Raw genomic sequence first — 16,450 nt, forward strand, 5'->3', positions numbered from 1 at the left:
GTGTGGGTTGTTTTCCATGTTGATGCTTTTAGCACAAAACCTTCTGACACAAAAGGCTAAGAGCCACTGCTGCCTTCAACCTCTTCTTTGTCATAATCAAAACCATGAAACACATCCTCAGATCTGTGTATTCTTCCTAAAGTACACTAGGTCAAAATGAAAGGATTTCAGGTTGGGATTCAGGTTGTTTTTTCCAGTACTCCTTTTATACACTACTGCTACTGTATCTTGTACCTGTGCTGCAACAATGCTGCATTTTTCAAACAGCTCGGGGAAAGAGCACTTGGGAGGCGTTTGCATCAAGTTCCTCAGATACATAAAGCAATAGAACGCCGGTCCTTGAAGTGTATGTAAGTGCGTGCCTAAACATTCACATTCGAGTGAAGGAGCAACGTGTCTGTCAGCGTGTCTGTTTGCGAGCGTGCAGGCATGTGTGTGGCAAAACAGCGGGATGAAAAGGGTAAATGCGATGTGATTGGTACCTGTGGGCGACAGAAAGAACTCAATTTCCAATACAGCAGCTGAATGCGGCCAATCAGTGCTGGGCTGTTGTGTGTAATGGCTCTGGTGCCTTTGGGGCCTGGATTCTGTGGAAAACAACCCTGCTGGAGCTTCACTAGGTTTACTTCCTCTCCATGCTTACAAGCATGTACATAAACACACACAAAGGCGTGCTCACACACCGCAGAGGCGGTGCGTCAAACGAAAGTCAAGTCTTTTCTGCAGGTAAGGTTGATGCCACTAGCTGATCAAATAAACTGGCCTGCAAGGTTGATCTGGATTTGTTTGTGCACACATTTTTAGGTATTTGTATGTATGTTTTCATCAACCCTACCTCCTACAAAACAAGATTATGCTACTAATTTGCCACCTGAATTATATCTGCGAACACTTTTGCCAGTCCAGGAGGTGTGATCTTCTTCACATGCTCAGAAGTCACGCTGGAGTGAATGTTTGGGCATGTAAACCACAGGATTTTACATCCTACATTCAACTAATATTAGGTTTAGACTACTAAACCCCAGATATCTGTGCCGCATCATGTCTCCTAAAACACATTTGCGAATGCATATTTGTTATATATGTATAGTGGATCTGTTTACTGACCGGAGTTCTCGTCAACCCGCTCCTCCACAGTGTGCTCCTTCTGGTGAACCCACTCGCTGTTGCACTTGAAGTAGATCTGGGTGGCCGGAGTGGCCTTGCAGTACAGGTTGACCGGCTTGTTCTTGACTATGTAGGCCTCCTCTGGTTCCATCAAAAAGACGGGCAGCGGCTCAGGGGGGTCCGAGGGGAAGGTTTCCGGCAGATCGCCGAGGCCAATAAAGTCATCGTCAACTGTGAAGAGAGAGATGGTTATAAGATGGAGGAAGGGAGGGACAGAGAGATGAAAAGGAAAGATAAAGGGAGGGATCGGTTGACAAGAGAGGCAGAAAGCCCCAGAAAGGGAGAATGGATGGATTGGGAGAGAAAGGAAAGCAGACAAGAGACAGTGGGACAGTGTATTATAACCGCAGTCTTTGCATGGGATTATCCATTCGCACAGCACACAGTGAAATCCCTATCATTTGATATTTTGGAATGTTTACACAAGTGTATTTTAGAGCGCAGGAAATTCTGGGATTCCTCTCAGGCAATAAGGCTGCAAGGATTTACAGAAACCGGGCCTTGCTTGGCCTAACCACAGCCAGCTACTGCTGAGAAACGAAAGCGAGGCAGAGCCAATAATGAGAAGCGGAGTTCAGAGGTTGACTCTGAGGAACTGAAGTTATAAGCTGATCTCTCTCTGTCTCCCATTTTCTCTCTTGCTCTCTCTCTCTCTCTCTGTATTTCTCTTCGCTTTTGTCTCTCGCTCTCTCAAACACACACACACACACACACACACACAGGCTTACAGACACACGCACGCATGCACACACACATGCAGCAGATCTAATGACCTCAGGCTTTTGGCCCAGTTTGTGCCATTCCTCGGATACTTCTGCAGTAGACAGATACGCTTCCCTGTAATTACAGCTCCCTTTCATCTCCCTGTCTTAAATCACATACACACAACTGCATGTGTACGCGTGCGCTCGCTCGCTCGCACACAAACACGAACAAATGCTCGCAAAACATCGCAAGCGCACGAACGTACGGGCGCGCACACCCACGAGCGAGCGCGGCTAACTTTCTAACTCTTTGAAGAGTGGAGGATGAAGCCTATTCGCCACCCCATTTGTCACCTCCAGAACTGTTCTATTCTTACCATCGAACCGGTAGACATCAATTATTCACAAGTGTGAAAGAAAGGAGGCAGAGTAATAGAGACAGAGATACAGTGGGAAACAGAAGGTGAGCGAGAGAGAGAGGGAGGGAGGCCAGAGAGAGACGGTGAGAGTAAGTCAGCCAGACAGACATAGATTGAGACATCGAAACGGAGTTGGGCAGACAGACAGAAACATAGCACAGGAGGACAGAAACAGGAAGGCAGACCGTTCGGATAACAAAAGAGTTTATCAGCCCATCAGTAATTCTTCCATGTCCTTCTATCCACCCGCCTCCCTGTCCTGTGCGGACTCGCTGGAGCCTTGTTGTCTGACAGAGGTTGCCTCCTGGATGCTTCGGGAGCACTAAATAACGTCTCGGCTGAGCAGATATCTCCCCACGATGTCTCTCTAATGTTATCTCTCCCTCCATACCTGCCACAGATTGAAGTTGATTGCTAGGAAATGAAAGGGCAGGGGGGGAGCCAATCAGAAAATGACCAAAGCTATCCTCACCGCGGGGGGAGGGGAGGGAGGAGGGGGGGGTTGTCTGTGTATACTGTTATGAAAGTGTTTGTGTGCGGCGCGTGGGTGCGCGTGTGACGCTGGGTTATGCCGTTTTAGCATGTTTAGCGTTTGACTTTCATCAGAAAATAGTTCCAACTGGCTTCACTTCTTATTTGGCTCCTTACTCTGCTGCTAATTGAGTAAAGGCGATAAAGCCTCAGGTGACCTCTGACATTTAAGAGCAGCCACCAGTGTTTGTGTGACTGTAATGAAGAGCTGGAACAAGTTCATTAGCTTTTTTTTTATTATCTTTCAGCCTCTGGTGTCTCAACGAGAGAAACACGGCTGAGCTTTTCATCCTCTATGTCTTTATGTAGGTGATGACTCTTTAATGTAGAAGTATATTTCAGCAGACCTTGGCTTACTCTGCTCTGTTCTGCTCCATAGTCCTCAGTCCACCCACATCCTCAGCCAGGGGACCCTGACCCAGAAACAGGCAAAGAAAGCCAAGGAAACTCATTAAAGATTGTGTTAGCCTTCTTTCACCCTCCATTCCCATTATCTCTCCATCTCTCTCCCTCCCTCCTGGCTCCGTCGCTCTGTCGAGGTGGAGAGATCTGAGACAGCCATGAAAGCGTCGCTCCCTTGCACACACAGAGAGGCGCTCGCCTCGCGCACATGCGCACCCCTCGCGAGCGTCAACGTGCGCGCACACACACAAGCTTGCTCACAGTTATTCGAATTCATCAACTTCCTCGGCGCGAGGAAAAAAATAAATTCGAGTGAATGGAACTAGCCCTCCAGTGAAAAATCAGCCGAGAAATGAAAAAAGACACCACATGACAAAATGAAAGAGCCTGACTCTTACCAATCATACTGCTCCCCCCGCGCACCCACCTCCGCAAAACCCAACACCCAGCATCCCAGCACCTCCCTCCTCCCTCCCTGGTGAACAGAACACAGGGAGCAACAACAAGCTCAAACAGAAACATTGCTTCTTTCTGGCTCCCCCTCCCTCTGCTTCCATTCATATGCAATGAGCAGAGTTCATGATAAAACAGTTTAGGGGCATCGCCGTGTTCAAGATGATGCAACCTCTGTGCATATACACAGCCACGCTGTGTATAATCGCAAACCGAACACTCGACAACTGCAGAAGTTATTACCATACTTCTATGCATTATGAAATACTTCCCCCTCTCGTTTTTAGCGTCATATCCCTTTAATAGGAACATTAATACAGCATGACTCCACTGTTTGATATGCAATATGGATTTTTCCAAGCAGTTGTAATTCTGCGGCTTGATTTTAATCAGAAATTGCCTCCATATTGAGTAGTTAAAATTTAATGAAATATGTCCTCGCAGCACTTTTATTCAAATTGTATTTTGCTCTGTAATTGGGCGAGTTTTCCTAATTCACATTGTAAGTCTTATTAGTGAATATTTTAAGACTCAAATTGAATATTAGTTGAATTTTATATCAGTTCCACGTCCCAACTACAAAAAGTTTTGGAAGATAAATTAACTGCACATTGCCCTGAAAATAAAGCTAAAGAATGAATAAAATTTGCCTTCCTGCATTGTCAATGAATTCATCAGGTGGAGGGCAAAATGCTCTGGAAATACAATTAAAAAAAAAAAAAAAGGATAAGAATGAATCAAATTAATCCAAGCATAGCAAGTGGGAGTGAAGAGAGGTATGAGAGGGTCTTGGCAGTCAGCCCCTCTGTGGCTTGAGTCAATTCCAATAGCTGTGGGAGTGGAGCAACATTAAGAGATGATTACATTTTGGACATTAGCAAATCCAAGTCAAACCATAACACCGGCACAGCCACATATTAAAGCGCCCGTCTCAGAGATAAGACACAAAACAAGTTCTGAAAGAAATGTGCACACAAAGAGGCACATCTTGAGCTAAAAAAAGAGCATCCGTGTTACATAAATCCTTAAACCGTTACGCAGAGAAGAGCAAGACACCCACACCAGACACAAACAAACTGAAATTCACACGAAATGTACGAGGTTAGAGTGTGCGGCCTGTAGCAGTTTGCTCTATTCAGTATGTGGTAGTTCGCCAAGACCTGAGTGACCCGTACAATGAGCCAACTTTCCTATACTTCACATTTCTTCTATAAGTTTGTATTGACTGTATTTTCCTTTGACGTTGTCTGAGTGACCATCATCTCACTGAATCTTAGACACAACAGGGGCCTAAGACCAGCTTACATCAGTGGTTTCTATTAGAAACGAGCACTGGATGGCTATATGAAGAATCATCCAGCAAATGCAGTTCAAGCATACCCTGAAATGAGCTCCTGAAAGATATTACTTACTGTAAATGTTACTCCTCACCTGTGCAATCAGCATAGTGCGATTACTGGACCAATATGTTACATTAATGAGGTCTATTGTGCTGAGGGCAGTGAAAACTGATGACAGAACAGCTACAACACATTAGACATCGAGTTAGTGTCCAGGCTGCGATGGCTTCGTCCTGGGCTTCAGCTGCTCCTCTATCGCCTTCTCACAAATGCACTTTAGACCATAATAGCTCCGGTAATTTTACATGTTGACATCATGTGTAAACAGGAGCCAAAGTCGATTTTCCATGAAAGATGCTCTGGAAATTTGCCAGCTCAAGAAGGATTTCTGCAGACTTCTCAGGAGTGAGCAGAAGCAGCGTTTCAAGGCAGAGCACACACAAGATTATTATGTACTGAGTCACCAACAATGGGACTCCATCTGTGTTGTTACACTGGAGATAAGGTCTCCCATCCAAATCACGGGGGGGGATCATTGAAATCTATCCAAATAAAAAGCACAGCGTTGCCAATAAAGCTTTTCCTGCAACTTTTCACATCAAAAACCTGGAATACACTAAGTTTTTTGCAGTTTACTGATATTGGTGTTGGAGTTTGACCACCGCAGGTGTAGTAAGAGACGTCTAGAGGGAACCTACTGTATGTGCAACCTTGTCTTATAACCATAAAGAAAGTTGATCATGGTTTATTTGCCATGAACAGATGTTTTATTGTCAGTGAATGTTTTACAGATCATTTCTGTAGGAACATTTTGCATTGGCTGATGCATAAAGAGGAGCATTTACATACTTAACATGCAAATATTTGATAGCAAAACACTACTCAATTATTTCTTATTATGCAAAAACCAAGAGTGTAATACTTTAACATTGTCACCATCATGCCACAAATACACACAGATTATACCATATACTATTCTACTGTATGTACTATATATGCAGCACGACAGTGGGTCTAGCACCTGTCTCCCTGCACTGTACGCATATGCTGAATATTTGTAAGATTGTATTTCTTATATCATATATTTTGTCCGTGAGTGTCTGTGATAACAGCTTTTGAATGCTTGGCTCTGACACGGCGGCGCAAGATAAGCTCTCTCTCTTCTATCTGTGCTCACGCAGATTTATTGTCCCAAGGAAAGCACTGTATCAGAGGGGCCAATGTTTCCCTTCAATCAGGAGAGAGTCAAGCTGAACAAGGATGAACGCTGGCATAAATCTTCTCCCTCTTCATTCCTGTTTTATTCCTATTTGTCCTCCTAACCCTACCTCTCTTTTCCTCTTGCCTTTCTCTCTGCTCATCCCTCTCATCCCTCACATGCACATTCCCGCTACAGACAGTGAAAAAGATTGGTAAGTGGTCGTCCACATACGTAGACGGCAGGGAGTTTTACTAGGCAATGTTTTGCTATGCCACAATGGGGGAGGACAAGAGGTGGTTTGCAGCTGAGTGGTCAAGCAGAATAATAAACCACTCAGCTGTCATGTCTATCGAAGCAGGATAAATAGACTGTCAATCAGATCTGCCTATAAATGTGCTTTGAGCACACCTACCCATTATATTGAGTGAACATTAATCAATGGTAACGACTTTCTTTAGTCAATACTTGTTAGTATTGGCCCCATACATCCCAGTGCTTTAAATCAATATGTATGGCTGTTGTTTAAAAGCAAATTCTCTTAGAAGCTCAATGAGAAACAGGCAAACTGATCGCAGGCTTCCTTCCACTCTAATGTCTCTTTCCAGCCAAGTGCTTTATATACACTAATGTGTCTACACACATTGTCCGCAGGGCCCCATCTAACGCTTGGCTGCAGCAGGTATTTATTGATTACTGTTAGGGGCCCAGTGACCCCTCCTTCCCCCCGTCCTATCCGAGCCTCTCTGCTGGGGCGTGCTAAGCACACTCATATTTCATCTCTAGGGAATCCTGCTATCACACAGCCTAACGGGGGAGGAGAAGTCGAGACAAACAAGGGGACATTCCCTAAAGTTAAAAGTCAGGTGGGTCCGACTTAAACCTCCCAAATCGGCTCACAGGTCACGGCCGCCCCGTCGCGGGCCGGAATCTAAATGAACTAGGGAGAGCCCACGTACTCTAAAGCCGCCAAATAAACCAAATGAATAATTCAATCAGGGCATTATGGAGTGGTCCAATTCATGGGTCTTATCTCCACCAGAGTATGTGATGTAATTGGAAAAATGAATCTGCACAAATTGATCCATCCCAGTGCAGTAAAGTGTAAACACACAGCTGAGAAGAAAGCAGTCGTAGTGTTGGGGAGTGGGCCTGAGGAGGAGTATTTAAAATCTACTAGCACCACTTCCCTCTTTCATCCCTCTCCCACGGTGACCTTAAGTGATTAAGTGGACAGAAAAGCGGAGAATCTCATATAAAAATAACATATGGTGAGAGCAGTCATTAAGTTGTGTAATCAATTTCAGAGCAGCGTACCATTTCTCTCTTCCCGCCGTTGCACGGCCGGTTGTATCTTTCTCATTGGGGGTGTTTACATGTTCTCTCTGGTGCTTATCCCTGACCTTCACTGGGTCCTCTCTGGCTGCACTCTGGCAGGAGGCAGCTGGTGGTTGCCAGGGTCATGCTAGGCCTTGGCCACTGTCTGTCCAGTCACATCACAGCGCCAGGAAAGGCAAGGTCAAAGCATCATGACAATTAAGGCTCATCATTTTCATCCTTTTTTTTCTTGCGAATTTTAACCCCCTAAATATTACTATCCTAATTATGCAATAGAAGTTTACACTGATTGTCACCCAGCTTTTATGTTACTGCATATCTTAATGTTTTGTGAATGCACTGTTTCCCCCAGTAATAAAGATCCTCTTGTAAACAAAGACTGGACGGACGTTACATCCATTAGATGGAAGATAAACACGGGGAGCAAATGGAAATGAGCCAAATTCCATTTAAGTGAGAAATCTATACATGAAAAGCTGAATTTTTGCAGTGGATACAGCATTTTTAAAATCTGTTTTTTCACCAGATTTTGTATAATGGGATAATGCGAGCAAACTTTTTCAATCCATGACTAACAGAGATGAAGTAATTCCTGAGAGAGGCTGAGATGAATATGAGAAGGATGAGTGATCTGTAAAAAGCACAAATAGCACCAAAGCGGGATTGAAATCAACCCTGTTCGACTGGTTAAAATGTTCCAAGAGCAAGACGTTCAAATTACAAGTGTGAAGAACAATGCAGGCCTTTTTATTTCAGACGGGCAAAGGTCACATTGCTTTGACGAACAAACAAGTAATTATCATTGCCAATTACAAAGCATGAGCCGTTTTCCTTTAATTTAATCTTTTATACTGAGAGTGTGATTGTACGCTGGTTATTTGTATATCCTTAAAGTGGCTATTAAAGCTTTTTAATGCATGACTGAGTCAAATCTTTTTATCTATTTATTCTCATTTTGGGGTTATTTCATCGCTCTTACTCACATGCATCACAATCTCACCATCTCAATTTCTCTACTGCCTTTCTAAGAGTTTTTTCTGCTCAACTCTCCAGATGTTATGGTTTATCATCATCCTCTCTGCACTGTACGTATATATTCCCACCTTCTCCACTTCCCTCCCTTCGCCCCCATTTGCTCCCTCCTGGATGAAAAGCCATTTTGGTGGTTGATTGGAGAATGATGCTGCTACTTAGAGAGTCACTCCATCAGCACCGAGGGAGGAGAGGAGAGCGCAAGGAGAGAGAGAAAAGCTCAGGAGGAGTAGTGGCTCCCTGGGGCGCTGTAGCCGTGATGGGTGAGCTGTCAAACGCCCCATTGTCCAAATTACCCAGCAAGCACCATGTCACCACCCGGGACTAATTTACGGCGCGGTGCGGTACGGAGCAGACATCGCTCTCTGAGCGGAGTCCACGGGAGAGACAAGAGAGGTAAAGGGGTGTGAGGAGGGAGATGGGAGGGGTCCAACCTAACACCTTCCAAAGAGGTAGTACAAGGCTTCATACACACGGTCCCAAAAGAAAACCCCAATTAACTTCATGCAGGTTTTGTGTTCGCTGTCTTTATGCTTGAAGGCCTCAATGACAGGTGTCAATATGAATATGTGTTATGCTCCTGTGCTTCCCCGCCCACCCACTGCCTGCCAAACGTGCACACTCACTGATGCACAAACACTTAAATACAGTTTTAAAGAAGCCAATGCATACAAGAGCCTCTTGCTTCACTTCACTTGCAGTCATAACGACTGGTCCTTTTAGCACAAACTGGCATGCCCATTCGCTTGTCACATGTCACACCCCTGGGTGCCCAAAGCCAGACAGGGCCATCACCCTACCCCATACCGACCGGTGGGCTGTGGAGTGAGGCGGTTCTTGTCAGAGGAGACGTGTCGCACTCTCTGACCCCTCACTGTGCCCAATAGCTTGATGTGATGCCTCTACTTCGGCTAATTGGCCCAGAGCAGCGGGCTGCCACCAGTGAAAGGCCAAAGGATCAGAATGCAAAACATACAAGCAGAAGAGGACAGTATCATCACAAAATAATATCACAATAGGCTACATCACTCTTTTAGCAACAGAATAAACCCTAGAAAAGTCATTGTGGATGTAAAGAAGTGTCTGCATAATAACTACGAACTTGTAACATCCCAATAAAGACACTGCCTGAGAAAAGTTCCCACAAATTCAACATCTCACATCTACAACAACATCACATCAAAAAGGGGGAAAAGAAAAAATCAACATGATTTACCATAGAGCTACGATAGTGACTTCAAAAATATAACCTGAACTGAGACATATTGACAATCTTCAGATTTTTTTGTTCATGTTTCAGGTTTTTCAGTGACAGATTTTTATTTTTAGTGCCACAATTTAAAGTCACTGTTCCAGTGCCACAGTGTACCGGCACATCCAGCCTAATACGAGAGCTACATTGGAAAATGTTTTATATTACAGCGTCTGATTGGAAGCAACGCTGAAGGAGACAAAGAAATAGATTCAAAGAGACAGCAGGAAAAAAATCTCTCAGCAGTCACTATGCCATTCACCACCATTGCGAGCACTTTGCTAACTAAGATATCCAAGAAAATGAACAGTAAATTATTCATTTTCTGAGTCGAATTACAACCCTGAAAAGACAACCTGGCAACCTGCTCATCAGTCTTACTTAGACAAAGTTGCAGACGTGTACAGTACAAGTTGAGAGTGCTTTCCTTAAGTGTTAAGTGTTCTATTGTGTATAACCAACTCTATATATTATTCCTTACACTCAACAACGTTACTGTAATGGCTGACTAACTAGGTTGCAAAATAGGTTTGCGGCAAATTAATAGCGTGCAAAACATATGAATGCTCATGTAAAATTAAACAGCAGTTGAAAAGTTAAAGGATAGGATCACATTTTTAATGATCTTTATATTTATGTCTCCTCTAGCCTTCCCTTGCCACATAAATTGGTCATTTAGATGCGTCTTTCTGTGTTGTTTTAAGCTAGACTTGAAAAAATGTGAACCTATCCTTTACAGTAGTCATCGTTCTTTACTCAAAGGACTTTAAAATTTAATGCACCATTATTCTACAATACTGATACTGATGTTAAAGTTTATATGGACATATTTTTAAGAGATTTCTTTTTCTTGATGCACAAAGCAGTGACGCCAGCAGAGGCAGACATCCGTGTGTTTGAATTACCAATTTTAAACACCAAGACAAGGTTAGAAGAGACATTAACGCGCAAACGTGAACGCATAATGACAATAATAACACTCAGTCCAAACGACAGCGACAAAAGATAGTCATCAGTCATTCTTTAACATGTGTTCACAATGCAAGAATGAAACGATGCAGAAGAGTGTGTCCCACCCCCCACATACGCACACACACCTCACACATATCCTGAAGCACTCAAATATCCAACCCTCCTCACACAAAAGATCCCTGGCAACACTTTATCTGAAGGACACTACAGACTGGAAGTGTGTCAGAATGTGTGAGACTTAGTCCCCAGAGCGCAGTCTGTCGCTGAATCTGGTTGCCTGCTTATTCCCATGTGACACACACACACACTCACGTACATACACACCCCCCATAACACATCAACCTCTTCCATCGCATTCTCGTCCATCTCGTCAATCAAATCGCAAGGTGAGAAACCTGGAAAAGGTGTGTTTGAGAAGTTCTCTTTTTTCTTCAAATGCTCTCTCTGTGGAACTGCATCCTCTCCTGTGTCCCCAGCCCTGCTGCTGAGCTGAATAAAGGTACCTGCAGCCATCTACTAAAGACCTCAGATGGGATGGGAAATGGAAAGATCAGGATTTACTGTATGCTGTAATACACCAAACATGGGTGTATGCCCTAATGCAGGCTTTGATGGTGTAACTGTGTGTGTGTGTGTGTGTGTGTGTGTGTGTGTGTGTGTGTGTGTGTATGCGCAGGTTGGGGTGGTGTGCTGGAGTGGAGTGGGGGGTTGCGTGCGTGTACATGTGTCTGTGTGTGATGGATGAATTAATGTGACAAGGCAGATGTAATGCAGAATCATAAATCTTAGCCCCGGGATCAGCAGAGGGAGAGCAGGAGGTGATATATTAAAGGGCACACACACACACACACACACACACACACACACACACGCACACACACACACACCACCATTATGATGCTGATAATAAAAACAAGACCCCAGCCGCAATAGCCAGCTAATAGACATGACTCTATATCTGGCCCTGAGGGTAAATACATGCACACACATGCGCGCGCACACACACACACACACACACACACACACACACACACACACACACATATATATATATATATGTATAAACACACATGCACATGGCACCGCAGACACACAAATGCACACAAAACACAAACTCTATCCCCTTTACCAGCAATTTATTATGCTGCTTTGAGCCCAACAGCTTAAGTGTTAGATATGGCTGTAATGCTGTTAAAATCTTAATACTGTTACACAAGCTCGCCGCTTTACAACAGCTCTTTGCTTACTGTGTTGGACGGAGCTCTGGAAAAAAAAAAACATGATGGTGTTTCTGTTGAGAATGGTGCAGCAAAGACGCAGATGAAGCTGGCTAATGTTAGCGTGAGTTCTAACAAGTCTCGCTATCAAAACCCCCCGATCAGCAGATCAGCAGTCAGATTTTCTCAGCAGACTGCTCGGGAAACTCTGACAGCTGTTCCTATCAACTCAGATGGTCTTTTACTGTAAATACTCCACTAATGCAGCGTTTGGGTTTTTTATTGTGCTCTACAGACCTCACTGTTGGTTCTAAACATGATTGTTCATTCTGTGACTGTAAAAGATGAACATCTTGTTTGTCATAAAAGGATGGAGGAGGCATGGCCAGAGTCAGTGCAGCACTGTTATTGTCCTTAAGTGTAGCTGATCTACATAATAGACTTCCTTTATTCTTTTTTTCCAACAGGTTGCTTCATTATAATTCTTTCTCTGGATTCTCATGGATTTTGGTGCGCCCAACATATTATCATGCCTTCGTCTCAGTGAGGAGCAGGAGTCATCACACTTGCACACATGCAGTAGGCTAAACTGGTTCAGCTGCAGACATATTTTCCCATGAATTAAAACAATCATTAATGCAGCTCCTCATACTGAATCTGCAATCCTGAGAACACTTCATAGTCAGCTCGCATTCAGAACTAAAAAAAAAAAAAAAGTTTCTTTGGCCTTGCATCCTTGTAATTGTGACATACTTGTTCTTCGACGTGCACTAAAGAATTTCTCCCTTGTATGAGGATACTCTCGTCTCTCGACACTGTACATGTGGCGCATTTGCTGAGCTCACTGAAATGAGCAAGGCTGGAATTTAGCAGGAATTGCAACATGTTTGGCTGCTTCACAATAGTTTTTGTGGTGCGGAATTTTCCCCTTGTATTTCCATACCGCTTCTGTTTCATCCTGCATGTTTATTCAACGGTACCAGAATGCTTAATGGGCTTGTGCCTAAAATGAAAAGGGCTTTGTAAGCATTCAGGGGAATTGCAACATGCTGTTTGCTGCACACAGGCCACAGTAGGTACATGTACGATTCCAGCAGGGTAGTGGCTGCTAACTCGGGACTTGACGAGGGAGCTTGCACGCACTTGATTAATTTGGGGGCCTCCCTTATGTGCAAAGCCCTTTTTCATTTCATAGAGTAGAGACTCCTCAACAAAACCGCAAATCCTGCACCTCAAATACTGTACGTGTGCTGGATTTGGCGAACCAACATGTCAGGCTTGTTATACCGGCTTCAGTGGGAACAAGAAAAAAGCTGTTGTCTCAGCCCATTTCACATGGTTCCTATCCCTTGTAATATTGGCTTGCAGAGGAATGACAACATAGCCGCTATTACACTTTGGATAGGGTATCATATTCACATTGGCTCTTATACAGTGCACTACAGCATACCCATCTTGGATGATCGATTGCAGCCTTGCTAAGCCAAATGGCCGCTTCTCACTGGTGTCACTGCCCTGCCTGCCTGCCCGTGGCTTCCGTGCGTGGTTATGTGGATGGGAGGGGGGCTTATTCCAAAAAAGAGCCGTATGGATAAATGTACAGTAATTGTGCTGCTTCTTTATGGTATAATAAACACTGGCAAAAGTGGACATACAAAGCCATGTCTACACACACATAAACAAAGATATTGTCAATGTGACGCTGTTCAAACGTGGTATCAGTGCATCAGATATATCCGGACTTTTTTTTTTTTATATATCCGGCTGAGATAGAAGGCAGTTTACACCTGGACCCTGAGTCAAATATTTCTTGAGTGAGTGACCACTTTGGATAAGATTCTGCTGCCCGGCTCACATTTTAATTTTCTTCTGTGGAGTGAAAATCTGTATACTGGTTACAGTACTGGTTATACCCCCCCCCCCCCCCCCCCCCCCCAAAAAAAAAGCACCCAAAACCACAAGAAAAAGTTGAAAAACTTAAGTGCAGTATGCTGTTATAAATCAGAGAGAGGGAGAAACAAGAAAGAAGATGGAAAGTTGCCTCTGGTGAAGGCTTTTGTTGTTGTGTTTGGGAGCTTTGTCTTGCCAAATACAGCAACAATGAGGCCGTTCTTTACATGTGGTCCCGTGCGTCCGCAAACCACGTCAGAATTAGGCCTGAGTGATCACATCGCATCTGACATGTTCTCATTGCAGTTTTGGGCGCGCTCGCGTTCGTGCTTTGCAGATGTCTCCGTGTGCCCAGGGTCGCAGACCCACACGCTCAAACACAGTCACACATACAAATAAGTGCCAAAGGAAAAACCTGAACAAATGTGCGGAAAACGCAAATGATTTCCATACAAGAGCTCACTGGAGTGTTTGATGAATGTGAAAATGTTGTTCATTTGCAAAGGCTTTCGGTTCAACACCCATGGGAGGTTTTGGACATTAAAAACACCGAATGGTCCCTTTTGGAAGAACTTGCTGTGTAGAAACAGTATTGCAATGTTGATCCGTTGCCCAAACAGACACACACACACACAAACTCTCTGACATACGTTTCACATGCGCATACATGCAAACACACATGAATAAAGCACGAATGAAGCACGCACAAACCTCACACCTGTTAATGGATGTGTTAAGAGGCAAAAACACTTGGAGGGATGGAGAGCAGTTAGTGTGTGTGTGTTTGTTTTGTGTGTGTGTGTGTGTGTGTGTGTGTGTGTGTGTGTGTGTGTGTGTGTGTGTGTGTGAGGAGGGGGGGTGACTGCATTAGGGAATCACACACCCAGCTCAGCTCACCAGGGGGCTTCTGTCAGCCTGTGATTTTGCCCTGTGCCCCTCCCAGCTCTCTCCTCTCCTCTGCCGCTCACTGCTGAAATAGGTCAACCACATATAATGCAGGGGCAATGAGGAGCAAGTATGTGCCCTCACCCCCCTCCCCGTGCCCTCTCCCTCCACACTCCCCCACCCACCACCTCCACCGTCCGGCAACAGAAAGCAAGCTACGGCCCCCCCACGGACATGCAGAGGCTGGCTGTGGAGGGACAGGCAAGACCAGCCACAACATCCCGACCTCCCAGCCACAACAGCCATTTACACAGCCACGCTTGAGCAGAGCGGATTCCAGCGTCTCGTATGGAATGCGCACCCTCACAAGACAAATTCGCACCAGCGGCTGAAAATGCTCATCTCTGCAAAATTAAACAAGAAGGGGACAAATTGGAAAAAATTAATAATGGATATTGTGTGTATTGTGTGGAACTGTTTGCAATCGCAAAATGGTTCATCACTGTCACTCACCGAGGGAGCAGGAGATGGAGGAGGAGGTTAGCGAAATGTGCTGCAATGCTGCAACATTAAAGGGTTATCCAGAGAAAGGTGACATCACCAAGCTAGCTCAACTACTACTTGCAGGCTAGAGCCTAAATTCACAGGCAGGGAGGGTCTAAATAAATACACTACTGAGTTGCATTATGGGAAGTGTAGGTTCCAGTGATATTGAAGCAAAGTCAGAACAAGTTGCATTCATTTTGATCCTTTTTCAGTCTTTTGCAACTTTATGGAAGTGCAATGCTGCACTAACTACTTCACTTATCAAGCCATGTAGACAAGACAAGATGCTTTATCCTGATGCATGCCAAAGAATATCTCCAGGTAAGACATGCCATTCTGTCTCTTTCATCGTTTCCTCGTTTATGAGCAGTCTTAAGGAGAAACTCCCTGCGTGTCATTGGTGTTCTTCCCAGGGGAATCACCCCTGTGATGCTCCACCATCAAAATCTACTCTCATGTACAGCATACCCTTAAAAAGAAGTACTCAAAGCATCAGGGTTTTTTTTCCAGGTTTGCATGAAGATGCCTACAAGGATAAACCAAAGCAGCAACACAATAGGAATTTAAGGTTTGAGGATGAATACTGAAATGGAGAGACCATCTGTCATCCTTGATTTGGCTCTGTTCCATCGCATGTGAATGGGCATATGAATGGCACAGTTCTATTAACAACCCATGTAAACAGCTTTATTTAAAAACGTGCCTTGTTCAGAATGAAAAGAATAGGTTGGTTTCTGCAGTCCATGAAAACTTGGTTATTGATTAAAAAGGTAAATCAGATATTCTGTTATCCCCTTTGCTTATGTGAAATGCTAAAACTTCACGTTCACATATGCACATGTATACATCCACCCACAAAAGTGTGCCACGCATCGCATCAAGTTCAAAACTCTTCTTCATAATCTGCTTTTTTTTATCCTCCCTCTCTTCTGTCCCTCTTACTTCTATCCTTTGCATCTGCCTGCATTCTCAACTCATGTCGTCTTTCCTCTGCAGTCTCCACTGGCTGTGACCTTTTCTCCAGTGGAACAGGATACTGCCCATCTCCATCTTCCTCATGCATTAATGATCTGTGGTAAGCTGAGGGCATCTGTCTGACTCCCA

At 44.3% G+C, this 16,450-nt stretch overlaps 1 protein-coding gene across 1 annotated transcript in view; it reads right to left on the minus strand.

Annotated features, from left to right (window-relative positions):
* The window catches only part of unc5c (unc-5 netrin receptor C), a 109,945-nt gene that overhangs the window by 46,762 nt on the left and 46,733 nt on the right, over window positions 1-16,450 (minus strand). The window contains exon 2 of the mRNA XM_041959809.1: window positions 1,108-1,338. Within this exon, the coding sequence (XP_041815743.1) occupies window positions 1,108-1,338 (231 nt within the window). The remainder of the gene's footprint in view (window positions 1-1,107; window positions 1,339-16,450) is intronic.

This window comes from Chelmon rostratus, chromosome 19 (assembly GCF_017976325.1).
Source record: "Chelmon rostratus isolate fCheRos1 chromosome 19, fCheRos1.pri, whole genome shotgun sequence".
NCBI classification, from domain to species: Eukaryota; Metazoa; Chordata; class Actinopteri; order Chaetodontiformes; family Chaetodontidae; genus Chelmon; species Chelmon rostratus.